The 25492-nt window shown below is 53.9% G+C and overlaps 2 protein-coding genes across 2 annotated transcripts; one reads left to right on the forward strand and one right to left on the reverse strand.

Annotated features, from left to right (window-relative positions):
• Window positions 1-18095: 18095 nt before the first annotated feature.
• Window positions 18096-18583, reverse strand: LOC125336493 (E3 ubiquitin-protein ligase RBBP6-like). Its single transcript, XM_048325038.1, is given in 4 exon segments — window positions 18096-18128; window positions 18130-18170; window positions 18419-18505; window positions 18508-18583. Coding segments are annotated over 4 exon segments (237 nt in total).
• Window positions 18584-20699: 2116 nt separating this feature from the next.
• SPACA6 (sperm acrosome associated 6) lies at window positions 20700-24822 on the forward strand. The gene is made up of 8 exons (XM_048325040.1): window positions 20700-20868; window positions 21406-21489; window positions 21803-21871; window positions 22018-22041; window positions 22124-22201; window positions 22673-22776; window positions 24209-24362; window positions 24668-24822. Exons 1-8 carry the CDS (start codon window positions 20700-20702, stop codon window positions 24820-24822), a joined length of 837 nt encoding a protein of 278 aa, XP_048180997.1.
• The last annotated feature ends 670 nt before the right edge of the window (window positions 24823-25492 follow it).

Below are 25492 nucleotides of genomic sequence, written 5' to 3' on the forward strand. Positions count from 1 at the left end.
CTGTGCTGCAGGAGATGAAGCACGAGCTGCAAAAGATGGAAAAGCAGCAGGAGATGAGGAATAGCATGCTGGAGCAGCTGGTGACTGAGACAGCCAACCAGCTGAACGAGCAGGTGAGGTCCTGGGGGAGCACTCCCACCACCCGCTGCCTCGGTGACGTGGTCCTGTTGAAGGTCTGTGCCACATCCTAATGCTGTGCTGTGCTTTTCTGTAAAGTGGGGGAGCCCCAAACCACCCCAGATTGGCCTGGACCAGTCAGCAGCATGGACAGAAATTAAAGCCTTCATGCAAATGTCCTGTTGACACTGAGATCCCGTGGCCACTAGCTGAGTAACACAGGTCTGTCCCTGGGGAGCAGACCCTTTGGTCAGAACCACATGTTCTTCCATCCCTGGAGCAGGACCAGGAGCTGAGGGAGCACATGGAAATGAAGTTTTTGCAGATGCAAAGGGACTATGAGAAGCTCAGCTTCATCTCAGGGAGCCTCCAGAAGGACTCTCAACAAAAGCAGAAAGCAATCGAGGTGTGTGGCTGAAAGTCCTGTGGGGTCAGAGCATCCCCCAGGCAGACCCCAGGCAGGGGACCACAAGGAATCTGTCTCCCTGCCGACCCGCTCACAGCCCTGTGCCGGTTCCAAGTGGCTTTCCTTGAGGTTTTTGCATAGGGGGAGCAGGGTGTGCTTCCTGCTCCTGGGGTGTGCCCCAGGAGGCAGCTCCAACCCTGCTGTGGTGTCATGGGTTCCTTTCTGTGCTGAAAGATGCTGTTCCAGTCTCTGGAGAAGCTGCAGAAGGAGAAAGCAGATGAGCAGGACATGTTGGCAGCAATGGACATGGTACAGTCTCGAGGGGCCTCTGTGCCAGCCCAGGGGTTCCTGGGCAGGGTGACAAATGCCCCTTGTCCCTTGGGGGCTGGGTGGCAGAACTGGCCTGGGGGAGAGAGGATTTCCAAACTGCGTGGGGGTCCCTTGCCCTTCAGATGGTGGGATCGACCTTGGCCGTGTGAGGGGGCAAACGGGGCCACAGCACCCTGGAAGGGGCATGATGGCCTGCAGGAAGCACTTCTCCCTCTGCCCCTCACACGCACCGGCCCTGCCTGTCGTTCCTCAACCCTTTCTGCATCGCTCTCCTGCCTTTCCCCTCTGCTAGAAGGCAGACAAAGCTGCCTTGGGCAGCAAGGTCAATTGCAGCCAGTTTGAAGAGAACATGGAGCAGCTGGATGAGAGGATGCAAGAGTTGCAGAGCCAGATTTCAGGGCAGAAGCAACACTGGGACAAAGTGCAGCAGCAGTTCAGCGATGCAATGGAAGAAAAGGTGAGGGGTACCTGGTCCCCAGTGTGACAAACTGGCACCTTTGGGACTTGTCAGCCTGAGGCAGCATTCCTCTGAGGATCCCCCTCCAGGCTTTTCCCTGGAGACCTCCGTGTCCCATCTCGGGGCAGCTGGCTGATGCTGTGCACCTGTTCACAGCTGGATCGCCTGGAGCTGAAGGCTTTCCGTAAGCGGCTGGAGGACTCCTGGAACAGGAGCATCGAGGAACTTGAGAGGAGGATGATGGGTGACAGCGGTGCTGGGATTAAGAAGTGAGTGTGATGGAGATGCTGATGGCTTTGGGAACAGCAATGGTCCCATTTCCTCCAACTGTCCCAGCCAGTGCCTGTGGTCCCCTGCCACGGGAACAATTTAGCTGCCAAATGAACCATGGGGATGCTGATGAAGCAGCTGCACCTTCTCCTTCCACCAGCAGCAGGTTCCACACAGGAAAGGAGGCACAAGGAGGGGGCACCTGCAGGATGGAGCCCACCCAAAGCAAAATGGGGGTGGGGGTGCAAAGGCTCCCAGAAGCCAGGGTGGGAGATGGCAACTCATCCCCCCAGGCAAGGGTGTGACACAGCATCCCAGAGCTGGGTCCTGCCCTGCCCTCCTGGCCAGGCACGGGGCAGGGGTGGCATTGGTGCCAGAGAGGGGCTGAAAGCAGTGCAATGGCTGGTTGGGATGGTGACGTGGGTGCCTGTGGCCTTCGCCTGGCATCAGCCCGCAGGTTGGGGATGGGGAGAAACAGGCTCGAGAGCCCACGGTTCACCCTGCAAACGCCGTGACTCCCTGCAGTGCCGTGCTCGGCGCCTGGCTGCTGCCACTGAGCTGCTGCCTGTGTGCGGGCCGGGCTGTGGCCCCAGGAGCTCACCCCGCCCTCTTCTCTCGCCCTCCTCAGGCAGCTGCCAGTCCCTTTCTCGTGCCTGTCCTGTGACCGCATGCTCACCATGCAGGTTCCTGGCCAGTGAGTAGCACCAGTGCATCAGGGGGTAGCGGGGGTGTGATGGGGGGAGATGGGTGCCAGCAGTGACCCGCTGTGCTGGGCACAGGGGTGAGAGTGGCTGCTTGGGAGGGTCTGATGTGTGGAGCCCCCTCTGCAGCCCTGCCCATCAGCAGGAGGTGTGGGGACTCGTCCCAAGGGCTGCAGGCAGCGGGATGTCAGGGGCAACAATCCTGTGGCTTTTGGGCTGCTGCCTCGAGCAGGAACACGTCGTTTGTCCCCTGTCACCCACCTGTGACTCCTGCCCTCCCCAGGAACCCTGAGAGACTGCCATACTTGCAGCCGCTGCCCCCCAGCAAGGAGCCACAGCACAGCCAAAGGTAGGGGCCCTGAGGACACATGCCCAGCTCCCGGGATGCAGGGTAGCCCTGCAACAGCAAGGAGGGCTCTTCCCTGCGTGTAGGTTGGACTTTGGTCTCCTGCAGCAGGTGGAGAGGAGACGGGAGGGACATGCCCCACAGGCAGCACCGCCAGTCCCCTCCCTGGCACAGCAGGGTGAAGCCCAGGATGCCACAGGGCTGGGCACTGACTATCCTCTGCCCCATCCCACAGGAGGCTGGTGGTCCATGGCAGTGTCCCCCGTGTGGCACAGAGCTATGGGGACCATCAGTGCAGCAGCTCCATGATGCAGCACATCAAGGCTTCACCACATAGAAGTGCACGGCTGCAGCACCTCCTGGTACTCCAGACCGAGGTAGGGATGGTGAAGGTGGGGACACAGAAGGGTGACTGAGGCTTGATGGCATTGCTGACTATCCAGGGGGAATCTGTGCCTTCAGTCCCCAGGGAGAGCTGGGTTGGGAGGATTACTGGGGGATGCTGATTTGGGCCCCGCGTTGCAGCCAGCTGCTCTCTCCTTCCCAGCCCACTGTGACCCAGCTGCTGGGCAGTAGTGGACACATCTCCAGGGGCCGTGATGACCATCTTCCTGTGGTCATCAGGACACAGGATGAGTCAGGTGTGGCCTGTCAGGGAACAGCGGTCAGCGGGGAGAGGGGACTGATACTCTGCTGGGTTCAGGCTGGGGGGCAAGCAGAGCTCTGTGTGCAGAGCTGGGCAGTGTGGCATGGCTATCTGGCATGCTGGGTGGGATGGAAGGGGCAGAAGCAGGATGGAACAGGAGAACTGGCACATGGGGCAACTGAGCTTGGAACTGGAGTAAGGTGGGGGAATGGCCACGGGCCAGTGTGGGACAAGAGCTTGTGTGCTTGAGTGGGGGGGCAACACCTGGTCCCTGGGGGTCTCTGGCCGGGCAGGTGACCCTGCTGCTGCTGCTGCTCCATCCTGGGCTGGCAGAGCCAGGGGCTGCTCCTGGGAAGTGGGGGCTCACCCTTGCCCCTCACCCCCAGGCCCTGCTGCCTCACGGGAGCACCGGCCAGGCACGGCCCCCCGACACGTCTCCTGGGCACCGGGGCTTGTCTAGCCACTCCAGCCCCGCTGGACATCAACAGCCCCCACGCAGATGGACAGGACTGTCAGCAGAGAGAAAAGTCTGTGACAGTGACCGTCAGAAACATGACATTTTTGTTGTATTAAGTTAATAAAAAAAAATTACAGGCAGAGCCTTGTCTCACCAGCCTCTCTCTTCCCCGAGCTCCCTGATGCTCCTTAAGCTCCTTCCCCCCTGCTGTGGCTCTGCCACCAGGGTGAGCAGATCGTGCCCTGGGGCCAGGCCTTGAGGCTGGTGCTGCTCCCGTGGCGCCTGAGGGGCAGCTCTGAGGATCTGGGCCCAGCTGTGGAACCAGGAGCAGCTCCGGGCGCGCTCAGACCCCGAGCACTGCAGAGGCCGCGGCCCCGAGGGGCTGGGAAGCCGTGGGCAGATGCCGCTGGTGCCCGGTTGGCACTGCTGGGCTCGGGTGCGGGCTGCAATCCCTACGGGCAGCGCTGACGCCGACTCAGGAGCCGCTCGGAGCCATGCCCGAGAGCTGGCCCCGACCCCCAGCCCCCAAGTGCACTTGTCCCTTAATGTCTGCACTGGGAGATTCCAAGCTCATTTGTCAGCTTCTTCCTCCTCTTCCTTTCTCGAGGGGCAGCATTAGGGGCTGGCCCAGCGGGTTTCCTCCCGCGGGGCTGGCAGCCCCTTGCCCAGAGCTCCCTCTCAGGACCCTGCGGGTGGGCCTGGCCATCCCACGCAAGAGCAGCTCCCTAGGTGACAGAACATCGGGTGTTATAAATAAAGTATGTAATTCGTGCTATTATGTATAAAACTGGAATGTAATCAGACCATGTAGAGACCGAGTTTCAAAATCCTGGCTGAGAGAAAAATTTCACAACACCAAAAGTAGTTCTCTCACAATAAGTGAGGATTTCACCTAGGTGGGGTTGGATCTTATCACCGAGACATTTGCACCTTGACAACGTGATCACCACACTGATTATCTACATCGCATCTGATAAGGAATCGGACATTCCAGGAACTAAAAATAACTGTTCCAGGAACCAGAAATGGCCCTTCCATCAGCAGAAATGGCCCACTCATCACCCAGGATGGACAATTCATCAGACCCAGGAAAGGCTTTGTGCAGACCAACTCCAAGACAAGAAAACTTCATGAATACGAGAAGAATAGAATTAATTCGGACTCTACCCAAAATCTGTGTAAGAAGGGACCAACCGAAGCAGCAGTCGTGAACTTGGGAGGTCTGGTGCGACAGAGATCAGATCTATGAGTGTTCACTCAGCTCCAACCCCGGGCTCGGTGCTGCTTTTCTCAATCGTGGCTTTTGAAACCGATATTTTGGTCGCATAATAAATGTTATTTCTTTATAAATTTTGATTGGGCGCTCTGTTTATCTTAGGGGGACATTGGGGGCACGTGGAACACATGCTGAGCAGCGCTTCCTGGTGTCCCCATTCCCGCAGAGCCACGATGTGTCCCGGGGCACCCAAGCACAGAGGAATGTTTGTACTGTGCAGGGAGAAAGGACATTGCAGGTGTGCGGGAAAATTCACAGCGCCAGAAGTTTATGTCCAAAAAGGAGATTGAGGAGTACTGTAACTTTATTCAAAGAAAGGGAGAGGGCCTGGGTCATTTTCCATTGGGTCTCTCAAATTGTTGGGGGATGCAGGCCAATTTTATCCTAATTTCCCACACGCATCACCCTCTTCCTCATTTGTTGAGGTACTTGGAAGGTATAGACTTCCCAAATTGCCTACTCTATGTCCCTCTCTACTATGCACCCCCCCCCACAGTTTTTTTTTCTTTCATGTAACAAAACACTATTCCTAAATAAATCTTTGTACTTTTTCTCTAAATTCAGGGATTTAACACAGCCTTGGCTGAGTTAAAGTCCCAGTCAATAAGTAACATTTTCTACAACTGATAGTTTCTTCTGTTACTTCCCTATCTAAAAGTTGCTGGCCCTATCTGCAAGCAGATTCACACAGTCTGTTGTAAAGACATGTTCATCGTATTACTTTCACAGGCATGCTCCCCACGGTGTTGTTTGGCAATAAAAACTTGCTGAAAGAGTTGTAAATTATGTGAAAGTGGCTGTTAATGGAACATTATGTAACAGCCAGTGGAACCTTGACAGGTAACAAGTAAAGGCGGCCCAGGGCAGTTATGGGGCTCTCTGGCCTAAAGAATATGTATATCCCTGGCTAATAAAGGCTTATACCATCTTGAACTGTGTAGGATCAGCCCCAGGCTGCAGGACAAGCCAGGTGTGCCCGGCTGGAAAGCAACTCTGCAGAGGGGTCCTGAGAGGGAGCTCTGGGCAAGGGGCTGCCAGCCCCGCGGGAGGAAACCCGCTGGGCCAGCCCCTAATGCTGCCCCTCGAGAAAGGAAGAGGAGGAAGAAGCTGACAAATGAGCTTGGAATCTCCCAGTGCAGACATTAAGGGACAAATGCACTTGGGGGCTGGGGGTCGGGGCCAGCTCTCGGGCATGGCTCCGAGCGGCTCCTGAGTCGGCGTCAGCGCTGCCCGTAGGGATTGCAGCCCGCACCCGAGCCCAGCAGTGCCCACCGGGCACCAGCGGCATCTGCCCACGGCTTCCCAGCCCCTCGGGGCCGCGGCCTCTGCAGTGCTCGGGGTCTGAGCGCGCCCGGAGCTGCTCCTGGTTCCACAGCAGGGCCCAGATCCTCAGAGCTGCCCCTCAGGCGCCACGGGAGCAGCACCAGCCTCAAGGCCTGGCCCCAGGGCACGATCTGCTCACCCTGGTGGCAGAGCCACAGCAGGGGGGAAGGAGCTTAAGGAGCATCAGGGAGCTCGGGGAAGAGAGAGGCTGGTGAGACAAGGCTCTGCCTGTAATTTTTTTTTATTAACTTAATACAACAAAAATGTCATGTTTCTGACGGTCACTGTCACAGACTTTTCTCTCTGCTGACAGTCCTGTCCATCTGCGTGGGGGCTGTTGATGTCCAGCGGGGCTGGAGTGGCTAGACAAGCCCCGGTGCCCAGGAGACGTGTCGGGGGGCCGTGCCTGGCCGGTGCTCCCGTGAGGCAGCAGGGCCTGGGGGTGAGGGGCAAGGGTGAGCCCCCACTTCCCAGGAGCAGCCCCTGGCTCTGCCAGCCCAGGATGGGGCAGCAGCAGCAGCAGGGTCACCTGCCCGGCCAGAGACCCCCAGGGACCAGGTGTTGCCCCCCCACTCAAGCACACAAGCTCTTGTCCCACACTGGCCCGTGGCCATTCCCCCACCTTACTCCAGTTCCAAGCTCAGTTGCCCCATGTGCCAGTTCTCCTGTTCCATCCTGCTTCTGCCCCTTCCATCCCACCCAGCATGCCAGATAGCCATGCCACACTGCCCAGCTCTGCACACAGAGCTCTGCTTGCCCCCCAGCCTGAACCCAGCAGAGTATCAGTCCCCTCTCCCTGCTGACCGCTGTTCCCTGACAGGCCACACCTGACTCATCCTGTGTCCTGATGACCACAGGAAGATGGTCATCACGGCCCCTGGAGATATGTCCACTACTGCCCAGCAGCTGGGTCACAGTGGGCTGGGAAGGAGAGAGCAGCTGGCTGCAACGCGGGGCCCAAATCAGCATCCCCCAGTAATCCTCCCAACCCAGCTCTCCCTGGGGACTGAAGGCACAGATTCCCCCTGGATAGTCAGCAATGCCATCAAGCCTCAGTCACCCTTCTGTGTCCCCACCTTCACCATCCCTACCTCGGTCTGGAGTACCAGGAGGTGCTGCAGCCGTGCACTTCTATGTGGTGAAGCCTTGATGTGCTGCATCATGGAGCTGCTGCACTGATGGTCCCCATAGCTCTGTGCCACACGGGGGACACTGCCATGGACCACCAGCCTCCTGTGGGATGGGGCAGAGGATAGTCAGTGCCCAGCCCTGTGGCATCCTGGGCTTCACCCTGCTGTGCCAGGGAGGGGACTGGCGGTGCTGCCTGTGGGGCATGTCCCTCCCGTCTCCTCTCCACCTGCTGCAGGAGACCAAAGTCCAACCTACACGCAGGGAAGAGCCCTCCTTGCTGTTTCAGGGCTACCCTGCATCCCGGGAGCTGGGCATGTGTCCTCAGGGCCCCTACCTTTGGCTGTGCTGTGGCTCCTTGCTGGGGGGCAGCGGCTGCAAGTATGGCAGTCTCTCAGGGTTCCTGGGGAGGGCAGGAGTCACAGGTGGGTGACAGGGGACAAACGACGTGTTCCTGCTCGAGGCAGCAGCCCAAAAGCCACAGGATTGTTGCCCCTGACATCCCGCTGCCTGCAGCCCTTGGGACGAGTCCCCACACCTCCTGCTGATGGGCAGGGCTGCAGAGGGGGCTCCACACATCAGACCCTCCCAAGCAGCCACTCTCACCCCTGTGTCCAGCACAGCGGGTCACTGCTGGCACCCATCTCCCCCCATCACACCCCCGCTACCCCCTGATGCACTGGTGCTACTCACTGGCCAGGAACCTGCATGGTGAGCATGCGGTCACAGGACAGGCACGAGAAAGGGACTGGCAGCTGCCTGAGGAGGGCGAGAGAAGAGGGCGGGGTGAGCTCCTGGGGCCACAGCCCGGCCCGCACACAGGCAGCAGCTCAGTGGCAGCAGCCAGGCGCCGAGCACGGCACTGCAGGGAGTCACGGCGTTTGCAGGGTGAACCGTGGGCTCTCGAGCCTGTTTCTCCCCATCCCCAACCTGCGGGCTGATGCCAGGCGAAGGCCACAGGCACCCACGTCACCATCCCAACCAGCCATTGCACTGCTTTCAGCCCCTCTCTGGCACCAATGCCACCCCTGCCCCGTGCCTGGCCAGGAGGGCAGGGCAGGACCCAGCTCTGGGATGCTGTGTCACACCCTTGCCTGGGGGGATGAGTTGCCATCTCCCACCCTGGCTTCTGGGAGCCTTTGCACCCCCACCCCCATTTTGCTTTGGGTGGGCTCCATCCTGCAGGTGCCCCCTCCTTGTGCCTCCTTTCCTGTGTGGAACCTGCTGCTGGTGGAAGGAGAAGGTGCAGCTGCTTCATCAGCATCCCCATGGTTCATTTGGCAGCTAAATTGTTCCCGTGGCAGGGGACCACAGGCACTGGCTGGGACAGTTGGAGGAAATGGGACCATTGCTGTTCCCAAAGCCATCAGCATCTCCATCACACTCACTTCTTAATCCCAGCAGCTTTGTCACGCATCAGCCTGTTCTTGAGCTCCTCGATGTTCCTGTTCCAGGTCTCCTCCATCTGGTTACAGAAAGCCTTCAGCTCCAGGCGATCCAGCTGTGAACAGGTGCACAGCATCAGCCAGCTGCCCCGGGATGGGACACGGAGGTCTCCAGGGAAAAGCCTGGAGGGGGATCCTCAGAGGAATGCTGCCTCAGGCTGACAAGTCCCAAAGGTGCCAGTTTGTCACACTGGGGACCAGGTACCCCTCACCTTTTCTTCCATTGCATCGCTGAACTGCTGCTGCACCTTGTCCCAGTGTTGCTTCTGCCCTGAAATCTGGCTCTGCAACTCTTGCATCCTCTCATCCAGCCGCTCCATATTCACTTCAAATTGGCTGCAATTGACCTTGCTGCCCAAGGCAGCTTTGTCTGCCTTCTAGCAGAGGGGAAAGACAGGAGAGCGATGCAGAAAGGGTTGAGGAACGACAGGCAGGGCCGGTGCGTGTGAGGGGCAGAGGGAGAAGTGCTTCCTGCAGGCCATCATGCCCCTTCCAGGGTGCTGTGGCCCCGTTTGCCCCCTCACACGGCCAAGGTCGATCCCACCATCTGAAGGGCGAGGGACCCCCACGCAGTTTGGAAATCCTCTCTCCCCCAGGCCAGTTCTGCCACCCAGCCCCCAAGGGACAAGGGGCATTTGTCACCCTGCCCAGGAACCCCTGGGCTGGCACAGAGGCCCCTCGAGACTGTACCATGTCCATTGCTGCCAACATGTCCTGCTCATCTGCTTTCTCCTTCTGCAGCTTCTCCAGAGACTGGAACAGCATCTTTCAGCACAGAAAGGAACCCATGACACCACAGCAGGGTTGGAGCTGCCTCCTGGGGCACACCCCAGGAGCAGGAAGCACACCCTGCTCCCCCTATGCAAAAACCTCAAGGAAAGGCACTTGGAACCGGCACAGGGCTGTGAGCGGGTCGGCAGGGAGACAGATTCCTTGTGGTCCCCTGCCTGGGGTCTGCCTGGGGGATGCTCTGACCCCACAGGACTTTCAGCCACACACCTCGATTGCTTTCTGCTTTTGTTGAGAGTCCTTCTGGAGGCTCCCTGAGATGAAGCTGAGCTTCTCATAGTCCCTTTGCATCTGTACAACTGTGCCATCCTTGGGCTGCCTCAGCTCCTGGTCCTGCTCCAAGGAGAAAAAACATGTGGTGCTGACCAAAGTGGATCTGGCTGCTCCCCAGGGACAGACCTGTGTTACTCAGCTAGTGGCCACGGGATCTCAGTGTCAACAGGACATTTGCATGAAGGCTTTAATTTCTGTCCATGCTGCTGACTGGTCCAGGCCAATCTGGGGCAGTTTGGGGCTCCCCCACTCTACAGCACAGCACATCCAGCCGGGGGACATCATCTCCCCCTCCCCCAGTCCCTCATGCTGCCAGCTGCCTACCTGGCCCCAGTTCCTCAGCATCTTCTCCAGCTTGCCCACAGCCATCTGCCTTGACTCCAGGGAGTCCACCTGCTCCTGGAGTTTCTCGCAGCGCTGGAGGAGCTCCCCCAAAAGCACTCTGATGTCAAAAGTGCAGTTGGAGCACTCTGCCTTTGCCTTCTCCTGCTCCTCCTGCATGCTCCCCACTGTCTCCCCTATCTCAGCCAGCTGCAGGAAGGGCAGAGGGAATCGGCTCAGAGATGGGTTGAATGGAACCAACAGTGCTGGGTGGCACCAGCCAGTCAGGCAATATGGCCAGGAACACCACCAGCACTACTGCATCGAGGCAGCGGGTGGTGGGAGTGCTCCCCCAGGACCTCACCTGCTCGTTCAGCTGGTTGGCTGTCTCAGTCACCAGCTGCTCCAGCATGCTATTCCTCATCTCCTGCTGCTTTTCCATCTTTTGCAGCTCGTGCTTCATCTCCTGCAGCACAGCCCTGGCCAGCGAGATGGGGGCAGGGGCAGGCTTAGCCCTTGCAGGGCTGCTCGGGCACTGTCCTGTGCCCACAAACCAGGATGCTCCCAGACCCCCTGGGCTCCCTTGCAGCCCCACAGGGCATGAAACCCACTTTTGTCCTCTTACTCAATTTGCTGAGAGATCTCCTTGCTGCTCTCTTCTTTCCACTTGGCTGCATCCTCCCTCAGCTTTTTAATGTCCTCCTCCAGCTTCTTCATCTGGGAAGGCCAGTGACGGTAGAGTCAGGGCATAGACCTCATGTTGTCCTTGTGTGGGGGCCCTTCAGCTGCATGGAAAGCCCAGGGCGGCCAACCTTTCCCCAGCCCCTCACTCCAAACCCTGAGCTCACAGAGCCACACTGAAGTTCCCCGAGAGCCTAAAGGTGACATCACCCTGTAGCTCACCGAGGCAGCCAACTCCTTGATCTTCTGTGCCATGCGGGACTGTGTCATCTTTAGGATGCCAATCTCCTCGCGGAAATCCTTGGAGAGAGACATGGCCTAGGAGGGAGAGGTGGTGTTGGTCAGCCCCTGGGGTTGGTACGTGGGGACCTGCAGGGCATTGCCCCCCCATCGTATGTGCAGCATGGGGGTGACAGCACAGGGCCCAGCTCAGCTGGGCTGGTAGGGCCCTGCAGGCAGCACTCTCCATGCATCCAGCAGGGCCAGGGGTGCTGAGCCTCCAGCCAGCAGAGCCGAGGGTACTGGCTGCTGTCTCAGACCCACAACTTGCTCCCAGCAGCAGTTCACCTCATCTCGTGCCTCCTGGAACTTCATCATGTCCTCTGCCACGCAGGACTGTAGGAGAAAGTGGTATGAGAGACGAGTCCCTGGGGAGTGCCTGTGGGGAACATGACCCACACCACCACAGTGGCCTGCACAGACCTGTGCTTTCTGGACCTTCCTAGTATCCGCTGAGAGTTGGGAAAGTTCTCCCTTTATCCCACCAATCTCCTCATGAAGAACCTGCGAAGCAGTCCGAGAAACAGGGATGTCAGGGGTGATGCCCAGGGCAGCAACACCCCAAAGAGCCCTACCCTGCCGCAGGCAGCCCGTGGCACAGCCAGGTCAGCAGGGAGAGTCCCAGTGCCACCTGCACCAGCCAGAGCACTGAAGCCCATCCAGACAGCAAAGAGCCACTGCCAGTGGCTCAACCTCTGCCTGGGCAGCGAGGGCAGGGCCAAGCACTGCTGACTGAGGGAGCGGGGAGGGGCTGTCTGGTGGGGGAGCACCCAGGGGGCTGGGAAGAGCCTCTACCTTGGACATGTGTGTCTTATAGACTTCCATCTCCTTCTTAATTTCCTTCACTTCAGCTGCTACATCAGCGAGTGAGGGGCCACTCAGCTGGCCTGGCCATGGCTCCTGGGTGGTCAGGTACTGCATGTCCAGGTGCCCCAGCACTGCCAGCAGCAGTTTTCGCATGGCTGCAAAATGGACAGCCCCGTTGTGGGGCATCCCAAAGGCAAGATCCAGCAGCTGGGAGAGACTGAGCGTGTCCAGGGATGTTGCCATGTCTGCACACGCTCTGTCCCTGGTGGGACACAAGCCTTCCTGCCCAGCTGGGTTTGTCAGGGATGAGCAAAACGGATAATGAAGGCGGTGAGCAAAAGGGATGATAAAAGCGATGGGCAAAAGTGATAATAAAAAGGATGAGCAGCCAGCAGGCTGCTTCCTCCGTCCTCATCCATCAAAGGACTGGAGCCTGTGCTGCTCATGGCCCTCTTCATCACAACTCTCGTTGTCAGGCAACGCACCCCACTCCACTCTTGGGAACCAGTGGGTCATAGACCGATGGCGTCACGGAGTCATGGAATGGCCTGGGCTGGAAGGGACCTGAAAGATCCTCTCTTTCCAATCCCTTGCCATAGGCAGGAACACCTTCCACTAGACCAGGATGCTCCGAGTCCCATCCAGCCTGGCCCTGGACACTTTCAGGAATGGGGCAGACACAGTTTCTTTGGGCAACCTGTGCCAAGGCATCACGACCCTCGCGAGGAAGAATTTCTTCCCAATGTCCAATCTAACCCAGCCGTCTCTCAGTGTGAAGCCATTCCCCCTTGTCCTGTCATTCTAGGCCCTTGTGCAAAGTACCTCTCCAGGCCTTTTGGAGCCCCTTTAGTTACTGGAAAGTGCTTGAAAGTCTCGCAGGACAGGAGAGGCCTCACTGTTTTTCTTTAATCAGTTTAAGACTTGAGTTACAGCTAAGCCAGTTCTTCATCTGCCGCGTCAGTGGCCTGCCCTGTGGCATCTCACGTTCTTAGTTCCTTCTTGCGCTGTGGAGCGGGCAATAAGCCTGGCTTTGCTGTGCAGGTGACCTGTCAGCGTGAGTCGCCACGGGCAGGGCACAGGAACAAGCACCAAGCCGCGGATGGAGTCCAAAGGGCGCGTGTATGTTTGTTTCCTCACCAAGCGAGGGATCCCCAAAGCAGCACCTGGGCAGAGGCCGTGGGCAGGGCCAGTGGCCCCACAGAGCTCAGTCCCTATGAGAGGCTTGCCAAACCTGCCGCTCTCACCTGGGTTTCAGACATTGGCCACTTGGTGCTTTTGGCACAGCAAACGCAAGGCCTGGTTTGGAGCATCCCTAGGGATCAGCCTTTGCCAGTGAAGCAGCAGGGTGCTGTTGCTCATGCCGGAGGTGCAGGAGGGACCCCCGTGAGCACCTCGCTGAGCAGGAGGGTTGTTGAGCTGTAGACTCCTTTCTGCTCTGGAGTTCAGGGCAGAGTCTCCGTGGGTGAAGCCTTTGTACAATTTCCTCCAAGTCAGGTTTTATGTCAGCTTGACAGCCCATAAAGAAGCCAGTGACATTTCTCCTGCCCATGTCCCCAAGATGGTGAGGGAAGAAAAACAAAGTTCTTCCCTTCAACACCCCTCGTCCTCCCCCCACCTGCCCCCTTCCAAAACCACACTCTGTTCACCCCTAGTCCTTCCTGCTTCAAAGCTCTATGGAAGCGATGTTTGGGTGAAGGGACACAGAGCTGACTTATGAGCCAGAGGAGGAAATAAACCATAGAGGACTCTCAAATCTCCTTTCAAGGATTGGGAAACCTGAAAACATGGAAAGGGAATGTATTTCCTGCATCGTGACCTTGTCAGCCACCTTCTGCTGTTTCTTTGTCAGACATGTGGATACGGAAGACTCCTGCAACTCCTCAGTGGCACATCTTCTTAGCTTTAATGTGTTTAATCACTATTGCCTCGGTTTGTTTTTTTCACCTTTCAAGATTTTTTCTTCTCCTTAATTTCTCCAGCTTGTTGTTGCATAGAGTATGAGAAAGAAAACCAGTGTCAAAGGCAGCTGTCTGCAGTAGTGACCAATCAAGTTAATTTCCAGTGACATAACAAGGCTTGTAATAAGCAGCACATCTAGGGAAAAGTATAGCAAAGTAAGTTCCTTTCAATGCTGTGTTGTTTATTGTCCAAATACGTTTTGCAAGAGATAATAGGAAGATGAAATAAGAGCAATAAAGAAGAATTAAGAATAATAAGTGAACATTTATTATGGACACGAAAAAAGAACAGTGAAAGAAGACGAGGAAGGTAGAACAAGAAAGAAGAACAAATAGTCAGGAACATTAATAAAGAACATGAATGAAGAATGAAGAACATGAATTAAACTGGCTTTTCTGCCTTCTTCACTTTTTTCATTGGAGGTTCCATTCCAGCTGGAGGCCTTGGCTGTGGACGTTGTCTTCTGTAGGGGGTGAAAGAAGACCATGATGAAGTTAATTCAAAACTGTCCCTCTCCCCACTTGTTGTCCTCCGAAATTTGGTTTAACTGTTTTCTTTCTTCTCAATATGCTCCCGTCAAAGCATCTCTCCTCTGCTGCCATAGCGCTGCTGCCCACGGAAGAACTTGGTACCGTGGAAAAGTTCCCGCTGCCAAGGCAGAAGAGCAGCTCGTGTGTGAGTGCAAAAGCATCCAGCAGGGTCCATCTCCCTCCACTCTCCTGTGCCCCATGAACTTCCAGAGCTATGGATGGATTTTGGACTCCTTGCATTGCTGCCTCAGGACAATGATTTGTTCTTTTCTTGTCCTGCAGTTGTTATTTTCTTGCTTACAGAATCTGGGATTTTTAGATGACCTCTGGGATAGATCAGCTACAGTGACAACACTCCCTGCCCCGCAAGGACGGGTGGTGGCCAGTGTGGTGGCTTTGCCACTCAGACGTTTCCACACAGCTTCTCTTGGTCACTTTTGGGTCAGTGCAATTAATTCCATACTTACAAATTAATAATTGGGATGGCATATTTCCCGCTGGGCATAAGCATTGCTCCCTTTGTGTTGGGGTCCTTCACCTCCACCATAGAACTCATGGGGATTCCTGAGCTCCTTTTAAGCCTGGGAACAGGGCTGGGAAGTGATGATGGAGCAGGAGCCAAGGGTGTCTCCAGGTCACTGCAAGTTTTTGAGGGTAAAAAAAGGAGGAAGGTAGCAATGTGTGTCCCTTGTTAAAACAAGAGAGAAACGTGTGATTTTTCCATGTTCTTCCAGGAGCAGATTTGATCTTACCAACACTTGAGGGGCTCATAGTAAGGGCAGGACTGGATCATCATGGCTTTGATCTTGTCCTCTTCCGCAGCATTGGCCTCAGCCAGATTGGGGGTCTGTGTGACAGGGAAGGGTTGGACACACACGTGAAGAACACGTCTGAACCCGCACAGCCAAAGACAAGAGCCCACAGAGCTCTCCACAGAGCCCCGGAGAGATCAGCCTCTCGAGGTTTTGCTTTCACAGATCTTCCTTCCCAAAAGCAACCAATCTAGAGATTAATAAATGGGTGTTTCATTGACACAGTGTTTTTCTGTACAGGAACATGATCCAGATCCACTGCTCTGGAAGCATTTCCATCAACATTTACAGAGACATTTACAGACACTTGACCAATGTGTTTGAACCCAAACGGTTTACAAAACACAACAAAACCCCACCAAAACATGTCTAGGAGTAGACCCAAATTCAAATATGGCACTTTTTACAAAGTCATAACAATACCAAAAACACTTACAACATCTGCAATCAAACAAAGGAGATTGTGTTGTCCACTGTCCCCAGACCCCAATTTGTGAACAAGTGCAGCAGCCGAGGAATGGATCTATAGCTGTCATGGCCAGAAATTCAAAATTCAAGCCTCGCAAGTGTCCTTGTTCCAGAAATGCTTGTTTTGGCTGCTGCAAACCTCCCTGAAATGTCCATAACTTACAGCCAGTTCAATTCCTCTGTACACATTAGTACAACACAAACTGTTACTTTCCAGTGCAAAAGTGATGATACAAAAAATGGGAAACAGGTGCTGAAGTGCTGCTGCTTTTGGTCTTGAAGAGGGGTAATGCTGCAACATCACGTTGGGGATGATAAGGTGGCTCCCCTTCTCTCTTCCCAACCTGGGAACTTCTCTTTTTGGGATAGCATCACAACATACTTGCATTTTAAACTTACAATGAACACCTTAAATTACTAAAAAGACAGTTTTGAACACATTACCACAATTATCCAGATGTAGATCACAGTGTAAGATTTAAAAAGACTAAGTAAAGGATTTTTTTTTTTTTTAAGTATTTGACAGAGAATATCTCTATACCTTGATGAGCTGGGCCAGAGAAAGAGGGGCAGAAAAGTCAGCAACCTGTTAATAAAAGAATTAAACCACATTCAAGTTCAATGTCCAGAACATTAATACAAGGCTGCACTGTTTAGAATGAAGTGCAGTGTGTAGGATGAGGTGTGAGGCTGGAGTTTCACGTACTGCCTTGGATGTTCCCCTCACTGGCTCATTTTGTTTCCTGGCTGAAGAAATAGAGGATCAGAACTTAAAATGAAGCACTTGGACCCAGCCTCAAGCAGTGAAAACAGAAAAGAACACCTGAACATCAAACCGTTATGTTCTGATAGTTCAGTGAAGGTGGAAATTTATTTGTCTTCATAAACTCTTCTCTCTTGGTACCTTCAATGAAACTAAAACAAAACCCCAAAATCTCATTCCTTCGGTGTCACCAGTTACACAGAGTGTAGTTTCTAAGCCAGAAGGGTGACAGTGTTGATGCTCAGGAGTGCAGGTTTCTTTCAGTGAAAAATAATTCCTCCTCTGCCAAAGCAATACCAGAACTGTCAGCAGCTCTGTCTCCAGAACAGTGTTTCTCTGAAGGAGCCCAAGCCCTGTGGTCAGATCTTTGCCATCCTTAGCCACGACAGGGCCGAAGTGGCCAGTGTGTTACAGATGCTACAGTGACTACAAATAGTGATAGAAAGGTCACCTGGAAGCCTTTCCTAGGGGTTGGTGCAATTTAAGAGCTCTGTGGGGAAAAAAAAGAAGAGTCTTAATTGGCACAATTTCCTTTCAGGTGATCTTGAAAATGCAACAGTATTTTGGGAGCTATTTATTCCATTTGCAAACTTGCTGAGATTCCACATACTCAGTGATCTGTGTCTGATTCAAGTCCTCAGGAATCAGACACGCAACCCCTGTGACAGCAGATCCTCATCCCTCCCACACATCGGCCTCTCTGCCAGATATTTCTGCCGTGTTTCCAGCTGGAGGGACAGAAAGCTCCTCTGCCTGAGTAACTGCCATCGCTGCAACTGCAGAGCCACTGTCTCGTGATCATCACACACAGGAACTGATGGGATCTGAATGCTACCAGCATCCATCCTCTCATTGCAGGGCAGCACCACAACACCATGTGAGGTGCCATCCAGCCTGAAAGGGAGGATGCCATGACAGGGCAGCACGAAGCATCCATATTTCCATTAACCCCAAACCAAAGCCATATGTAGAAGCACAATTCTTGGTCTATCTTCTCCCAACAGCGTGCAAAAGCCCCAAATTTGGGGTGCAAGATACCTGCCAGATACCCCACAGTCTCCAAACGCATCTCCCCCAGTGCAAGAAAGTCAAATACTGACAACCAGGCTCTTCTCAGATGGGAACATATTAAAAGTCTATTTCTAATAATATGTAATTGTTACAGGAGGTACCTGTCATTACTATAAAGCCAATAAAAGCAAAGGCATACAAGCTGGAGTCTCCTCATGCGGAGGAAACAGGTCCGGTGACTTGGCTCTCAGCCCAGTCACCCCAAGAGCAAAACCAAGAGAGTCACCTTAGGATTTACCAGTGTTGGAGTTGGAACCCCACATCCCTGCGAACCTAAAAATGTGCTTTGGAGTAGATACATTAAAAAAATGTACCCCATGAAAAAAGAAATTAACTGCAGCTTTGACCAGATACAGTCCAAGTGCCTCTGTAAACCCAAATCCATAAAAGAAGTTCACACCCTGACGTCCCTCACAGGGAATCCAGTGCTTCGTGGATACTCACATAGCTCGAGCTGGGACTCTCTTCACAATCAACTGAGATGCTCTTTGGGATCTGGGCATCATCGGAGTATTCTGAGAACAACACAAACACAGAAAAAGTATGAGTCAGTTGGGAAGAATGGATATTGACATAGAATTACATGGCATGTCAGAGAATCCCTTTAGAGCTGTAAAAGCCAGTTTGATATGTACCATTGCGCTTTCTTGCCCTGGCTTTTGTCCCCAGGGCAGAGCATGGCTCCCACAGCCTGTGGCACTGCATGCTGCTCTGCGCCGATGCCGCCGGGCAGCCCCGGGGCCCGGGCCCAGACCCCACTCACCTTCACTGGTCTCAGCTTTGAGGATCTGCAGGTCACAGTTGGCTGCCTTCAGCCTCTCATGGGCCATGCTCTGGCGCTTGAGCTCACCAAGGAGATGCTGTGGCCACGGAACGTGACCACGTCGTAGCTCAGCTTGGAGGAGAACTTGTAGTGGACACCCGACATGGCCCTGCGGTCCCAGCTCGGCCTCCGCTCCCTCGGCACACACTGGCTCCCAGACGTGACCTGGCTGGGGTGACCTGGGCACCTCTTCCTCGGTGTGCTGCCCAAGGGGATCCGGGACAAACCCGCACTGGCTGCCACGAGTGCTGATGGAATATCGAGCACTGGGCACCCACCCACTACACTGTGACCTCGTGATGTGGTGCCGTGCAGCCACAGAACCTCTAGAGCTCTTCTCAAAAGGACCATCTAACCATTCCACAGCCACCTGCCAAGAGAGGCTGGGACTGTTTGATGGAGAAGGAGTTTAAACAGTGCTCCAGGCAAGCACCTGGGAGATAGCGCCAACCGCAGCTCTGCAAGTCCAAAGCAGCTGTTTCTACCCACTCTGCGAATAGCATGCGTGGTATAGAGTATTCCTTCTGGTCCAGATCACAAACCACTGGACTAAGACCACTTGAGAGTCCCATTTTGGAGAGTTTTGTGTTTTTCTTTGAGATTTTTGTTGGTTTGGTTGGTTGTTTTTTTCCCCTGCTGAGCAGACTAGCTCATTTTGTCCAAGAGTCAGAATGTTACAGGGAAAGCAAAAGCACTCGAGAAAGCTGAGTTCTGGAGTTTGCAGTTCTTCCACAACATTGTGAAAACATCTATTACAAAAGACAGGTCAAGAAATTCAGATGAAATAAAAGCATGCAAATTTCAATTCTTAATACTGGATTTTGGAAGGGAATTAATTCTTCTGTACTGAAGGTGCCTCTCTAGTAAGTACAGAAGAGGACATACCTTCCCCCTTTTTAGAATAGGTCCCAACCATCCATTTTGCCTTCCCAGCATCATAAAAAAATACCATTTACATCATTTTTTTCTTCTGATGGTTAAAATCACAGCCTAGAATACTGTGGGGCAGTACAGACCGTGCTGCCTGCTCTGCCTCAGCAGTCAATGGTGTGTTTCTGTCTGGAGTTCAACAGCCTCATTCCTCCTTTGGACTCTGGTGCCGATCGCTCAGGGCCATTGACCAGGGCAGGCTTTCCATCTGCTGGTTTGCTCAGCAGTGCTGCACTGCTGCACGCTGGAGCAGCCAGGAAGGGCAGAGGCTTTAGGAAATCCCTTCCCAAGGCCAGCTGACGCTCAGGAAGTTCTCTGCTAGTGGACGTGCTGTGGCATCTACATCACCTGGCAAGGTCTCCAACATTTCCTGCATTCATCTTAGTTTCTGCTCCGCAGGAGAGAGTTGACAAGCACTGGGTTTGAATAGCCTAGGCTATTGGACCATCATGTCATTTTTGTCACCATGGGCTTTGTCAGATACCTGCATAGTGACCATGGCTGCCAGTGATGGGTCACTATCTCCATGCTCATTAACAGGACAGGGATGAAAGTGAACAGTTGCAAGCTGGATGGAAATAGCGACTTGCATTTATTAAATGTTTTGGCACATGCCAGCTCAGCTCTTACAGCACCTTCTGCCTTCTAGTAGTACTGGGGTTTCACATGAATCTTTAGTGTCATGCTTGGTTTTCACCTGCAAACACTGTCATGTGTTGTTTTCTGCATCAGGAACTCTTGTCTCTGTAAAACCAGCAGCTGCTTTCTGAGTCTTTTGCTTTGTAGTTAATGATAATATTTTGTAGTTTCTCTCTTTCTCTCCTCTCTGTTTTGGAGACCTGAACAATCTGATATCTTGAAGATGCACCAGGTGTGTATTCCTCTACCCAAGAATACAATATAGAAGAGAGGCAGAAGAGTGTCCTCGGGACACACATACAAATGCCATGTCCCAGGCAGTCCCAGCCATGTTTGGCAGTGGTGCTTCTGTAGCCTTGGGCTGGCTCAGTTCTTCCTGCTCAAATGTTGGGCTTGCACATTCCTTGCTGGGTTCTGCCCCACACCTTTGGCTGGTGTGAGGTCAGTGTGGCTGGCTAGAGTGTGGCCTTCCACCTTACCTGGTCCCCTGGCAACCCAGGCACCCGGGTTCCACCTTGGAACCCTGCCTTTGTCCAGGGAAGTCAGGCACTTGGGTGCTAGGTTTGGGGTCATGGAGTGGTGGTCAGTGGCCCTGATGCTGATGTTAGTCCCCTGGCACCCTAGAAACCGTGGCTTGTGGCTGTGGGTCCTGATGTCCTACCTTCCTGAGGTGCACTCCTGCCTGCTCTGCTTTGGGCCCCCCATTCAGCGGGCACGGCTTTGCCATGACATTACTGGGGCCTCTGTCAATGACCCCAGACATAAAAAATGCCATGAGGCCCTTGTTGAGGCTGCTAAACCGCTTGCCTCCATCACTGTAGGTATGTCTTGGGACCCTAGGGACACCAAACCCAACAGAGATCCTACCGAAGGACCTCTGTCCTGAGTGGTCCCTCCTTTCCACCAGGGACACCCATCCCAAAGGGGATCCCCACCCTGAACAGCACCCCAGAGCCTTCTGGGGTTTCCTGTTTCAACCAAGGCCCTCACACTGACACTGAGCAGGATCCCAGGAAGTTGGGGATCCTGGGGACCCACCCCGGACAAGCATCCTTGGGACTCACAACCATGCCAAGGTCTTCTCAGTCCTGATTTGGCCCCTGGAGACCTTGGGGAATTCCAAACCTGCCTGGAACCCTGAGAATCACCCAACAGTGACCAAGGACACACTGGGGACCCCTTGACCCTACCTAGGACCTTAGGAATCCACAGGGACACCTGACCTTTCCCAGTATTCCTTAAACCTTGATCAGGACTCCAGGAACCCGCAGAAATTCCCAGAATTTACTGGATCTTCCCATCCCTGAAACTCCAACTCTAACCCTGTACTGATTCTGATGTCCCTGTACTGATTACAGGGTCAGGACAGCGTGAGGAACTTCGGGACATCATCATGGATGCTATGTATTTTATAGAGGACCAAAAGGACAAGAGTGAGCAGAGTGAGGGACATGAGACATGGGGCAAGGGGGATAGGATGTGAAGGCCTTGAAGGACAATGGGGTGGAGGTGAAATACAGGATATATGAAGGTCTGGGAGCTGTAAAGGGATATTTGGGGAATCCTGAGGGTATATGGGTTTCAAGGTGTACAGCTTCTTGGGGAATTTGAGGGGATATTTGGGGATATATCTGACTTCAGGAGGGATATATGGAATCAAAGTGAGTTGTACAAGGGATCTGTGGGGTCTGGGAAAGGTTTATGGGGACCAGGGGGAGGACACATTGTCTTACCTGGACATTTGGGGCACCCCAGAACCCCTGAACAAGTCTCTGCAGGAAGCTGTCAACACTATCTGGACAAAGCTGAGCCTGCTGGGGAAAGGTATGGGACCACCCTGGGAATCTCTGTCCTAGAGAAACTCCCAGCGACCCCATCTAGACTGGACAAAGGCTGAATCCTGACAGCTCATTGACAAGGATGTGGGTCCCCAATGATGCCCAGTCTAACACTGCTTCCTCCCCTACCAGTTCCAGCCTGCATCCCACCCTGCGGTGAGTGCCCATCCCTCTTGTCCTCTGCTGTCTTTTAGTACATGTCCCAGTTCCCTGGGACCACCAAGTCTCTCTTTCTCAGGATTCCAGCCAGCTGCCCGAGTCTTCCAGTGTGCTACCTGCCGCTTCGTGGACTGTCAGTTTGCCCTGGACTGCCCAGGTATGGGGCCATGAGACTGTTGTGTTAAGGGTAAGGAACTCTTCCTCAACTTCCCCCCATTCTTAGGTTATTTTTGTACTACTTTTTATGTTTCGGTGGCACTTGAGTGACTCCAGTCACACTTTTGGTACTGATTGAGGCCAAATTGTCTCACTTTGCTTTTGAAGGTCTAGGCTAGAAAGATGCAGACTATGTGCTCAGCAAGGGGTGGTCATACATTGGGGGCAGGTAGCTTTTAGGATGGAGGTGTGCTCAGTATTATAATGAGATTATAGTGAGCAAAGTTGATCCAAAAGACAGGATTTCACCACAAAAATCTCTGGGGACTCCCTGCATTTCTTACCAATGGTCCCATGCTGAGGGCACCTGCCCAAGTGTTCACGTGCCCATCCCTGCAGCCAGCACAGGAGCACCCTCACCTCTGTCAGTGCACGTGCAGACGTGAGCTCATGAGCCTGTCAATGCTCCCAGTGCAGGACCTGTGGACCTACACAGATGAAACCATCGTGCTGCACTGCAACGTGCCTTTCCCCATCCCCACTGGCCTGCCCATCACCTGGATGTTTGCCCCAAATGTGAGTTGCACGTAGGCTTGCAAGGGTGTGAATAGACATTCTGAGGGGGACTGTTGCAGGTACAGGGACTGCTGCCACAGCAGCTCCTGTGCTAGAAGTAGCAGCTGTGTAAGCACACACAGGATGCTCCCTTAGGTGAAGGGTGCATGAGTAGCAGGCAGATCTGCATTCGCAGATCCATGTGTGCATGCATAGAATCATAAAATCACAGGATGGTTTGGGTTGAAAAGGACTTTAAAGCTCATGTAATTCCAATCCCCTGGAAGGTGTGCAGGGACACCTTCCACTAGACCAGGCTGCTCCAAGCCCCAACCAACCTGGCCTTGGACTCTTCCAGGGATGCAGGGGCAGCCACAGCTTCTCTGGGCACCCTGTGCCAGGGTGTCATGGGGAGAGTGGAAGCTTCAGACAAAATTTATTAAAGAAGCCCTGCTGCTGAGTCTGAGGGTCAGAAAGGATTCATTTGTGTATTTAAACTCTTTCAGAGAGATGGGTTCAGATGAAGGTAAATTCTTCCTTAGCCTCAGAATCTGGCAATAGTTTAAATTTTAGGGATAATTTTGGCCCACAAGTCCTAATGATGGCAAATCAGATATATTTATAAAAATGAATTATTTAATAACAAAATGAAAAGGAAAAATATAACAGATGAAATATCTTAATCAGAATTACTTACTACACAGTATAAAACTAAAAGAACTACTAGTACATTACAGCATAACATAGAACAGTGCACTATATCAAGGTATCTATATTAAAGCTAGCAAAAGAAATAGTATTGAATAGGAGCCAAGTGTAACTTACCACTAAAATGACAATAATGTACACAGATTCGTTCACTTAACCCCTGGGGGATTAACTGGGAAATAGGTGTCCCTATTCATGGGAGAAACTCCACACATTTCCAGGAAAATGTATAGAAGCTTTCTACTTTGCAGAAGTTTGCTGTGGCTTTTACAGTTGCAAAGTGACTTACTGTCAGTCAGAAATCCAGCTTATCTTCCCCATCTCACTTCGACAGTAAGATGTTTATTGGCAGATGGGAGATGCCAGACCAGTGTTAAACCCATGGTGCAAAAATAACTCATTACAAGATACACTGTCCTGTTTGAGTTATCTGACTGGCTAACAAAAAACAGATAAGCTCTTGCAGGGGATGAGATGCTCTGCTGCACAGGGCCTCACCACACTCCCAGGGAAGAAGTTCTTCCTGCATGTGCAGGAAGTGACTTTTGTGTACATTCTGGTTGTGCATCCCTGGGTGCACACCCGTGTCGGATGGGAGGTGTGTGCACCTGCACCAGCAAGGGGTACAAGAAGCATTAAGGGGACGTGTCAAGCATGTTCAGGACACAGGTGCCTTTGTATGCACGGGTGCTGTTCCGTGTTCCTGGGGGTCCGGGCGGTGCTGATGTGTCCCCCCACACCCCAGCTGCGCACACAGGACATGACACTGTTCAAGGAGCTGAAGGGGAATCCAGAGAAGCCCTTCAGCCTGACCATTGAGGAACCTGCTCTGGGAACCATTGCCTGTCACCTGGGGGAACTTTCCAAGCCTATTATCCGCAAGTTCTTCTACCTCAATGGTGAGCCCAAACACCTGAGTGCCCTGGGGGCAGGGAGCAGCGTGGGGCAGAGTGGGATCTGGGACACTTGGGTCCACAGGATGAGGGTGAGCAGGGTGCCAGGACGCCTGGCCTCATGGTGGACAGGTGGATTAGAGCATGTGTTCCCTGGTGCCTGACTCCTCTGGGAGCATGTGGGGTGGAGCAGGGACCCCCAGATGCCTGGGTTGCTGGGAACAGCAAGGTCTGTGGCTGGAGCAAGAGCTGCAGGGGCAGCTGGTTCCTGGCTGCAGGGCCCCCTGACCTGAGAGGCTGCATCCCCACAGTGTCAGAGGGAAGTGTGGAGGAAGAGAAAGGACTCCAGGCTGTGTTCAGCACTGTGCTGCACTGGCTCGATGACAAGACCCCCCTGCCCCACATACCAACCATGGGGCTGGCTCTGGCTGTCAGCTCCATGGCATTCGTTCTGCTGCTGGTGTGAGTACTCCTGACCTGGTGAGCTGTACTCTGAAAATCCCCATGCTTCAAGGGCTCTTCACAAACCAGCATGGGACTCCCAGTCCCCTCCGGATTTTCAGTCCCTTGGGATTCCCTGCAAGTACAAGGGGACCCAGGTATCCAAGGGTGGGCCAAAGACTGCCAGGACTCCTAAATTCACAGGACGCTCCATGTCTCCTGGGACTCCCTTTGTCCTCTGGCCCATTCCAGGATCTCCCTATTGCACTCAGTAGCACTCCAGGCTGCCTTTATTTCCCTCAGATGCCCTAATTGCCCCTGAAACCCTCCAACTTTCCCCTGTTTTCCCTAGAACCCTCACTGTCCCTTTGAGGGCACCAGTTACGCCAGTTGCCCCCAGGATCCCGTAACTTCACTCTTATGCCCATTAGTTGCTCTGAAGACCCCCCAGTTGTCCCTTGAGCCCTCCAAATGCCCCATGTGTCCCTGTTCCCCCCACATACACCCTAATGGGAATATAGGGTGTCCTCCCTGCTCCCCCTCTTTCTTCATTCCTCCTTCTGTCTCCCAGGGCCATCTGGCAATGCCTCTGTGTCCGCCAGACATCCCACAGGTGTGGATATCAGGGTAGCTCAGAGGATTCCAAATCCCTGGATTCAGTGTAGGGGACTTCAGCATATGGATCCACCCCAGAG

Source organism: Corvus hawaiiensis, chromosome 20, assembly GCF_020740725.1.
Source record: "Corvus hawaiiensis isolate bCorHaw1 chromosome 20, bCorHaw1.pri.cur, whole genome shotgun sequence".
Lineage (NCBI taxonomy): Eukaryota > Metazoa > Chordata > Aves > Passeriformes > Corvidae > Corvus > Corvus hawaiiensis.

Excerpts from the sequence above, each read along its gene's own strand:
- SPACA6 (XM_048325040.1), top strand. The coding sequence starts at position 20,700 with ATGTCCTACCTTCCTGAGGTGCACTCCTGCCTGCTCTGCTTTGGGCCC. Across the intron at positions 20,869-21,405 it reads GCTTGCCTCCATCACTGTAG|GGTCAGGACAGCGTGAGGAA; the intron begins GTATGTCTTGGG and ends TACTGATTACAG. Across the intron at positions 22,042-22,123 it reads AGCCTGCATCCCACCCTGCG|GATTCCAGCCAGCTGCCCGA; the intron begins GTGAGTGCCCAT and ends TCTCTTTCTCAG.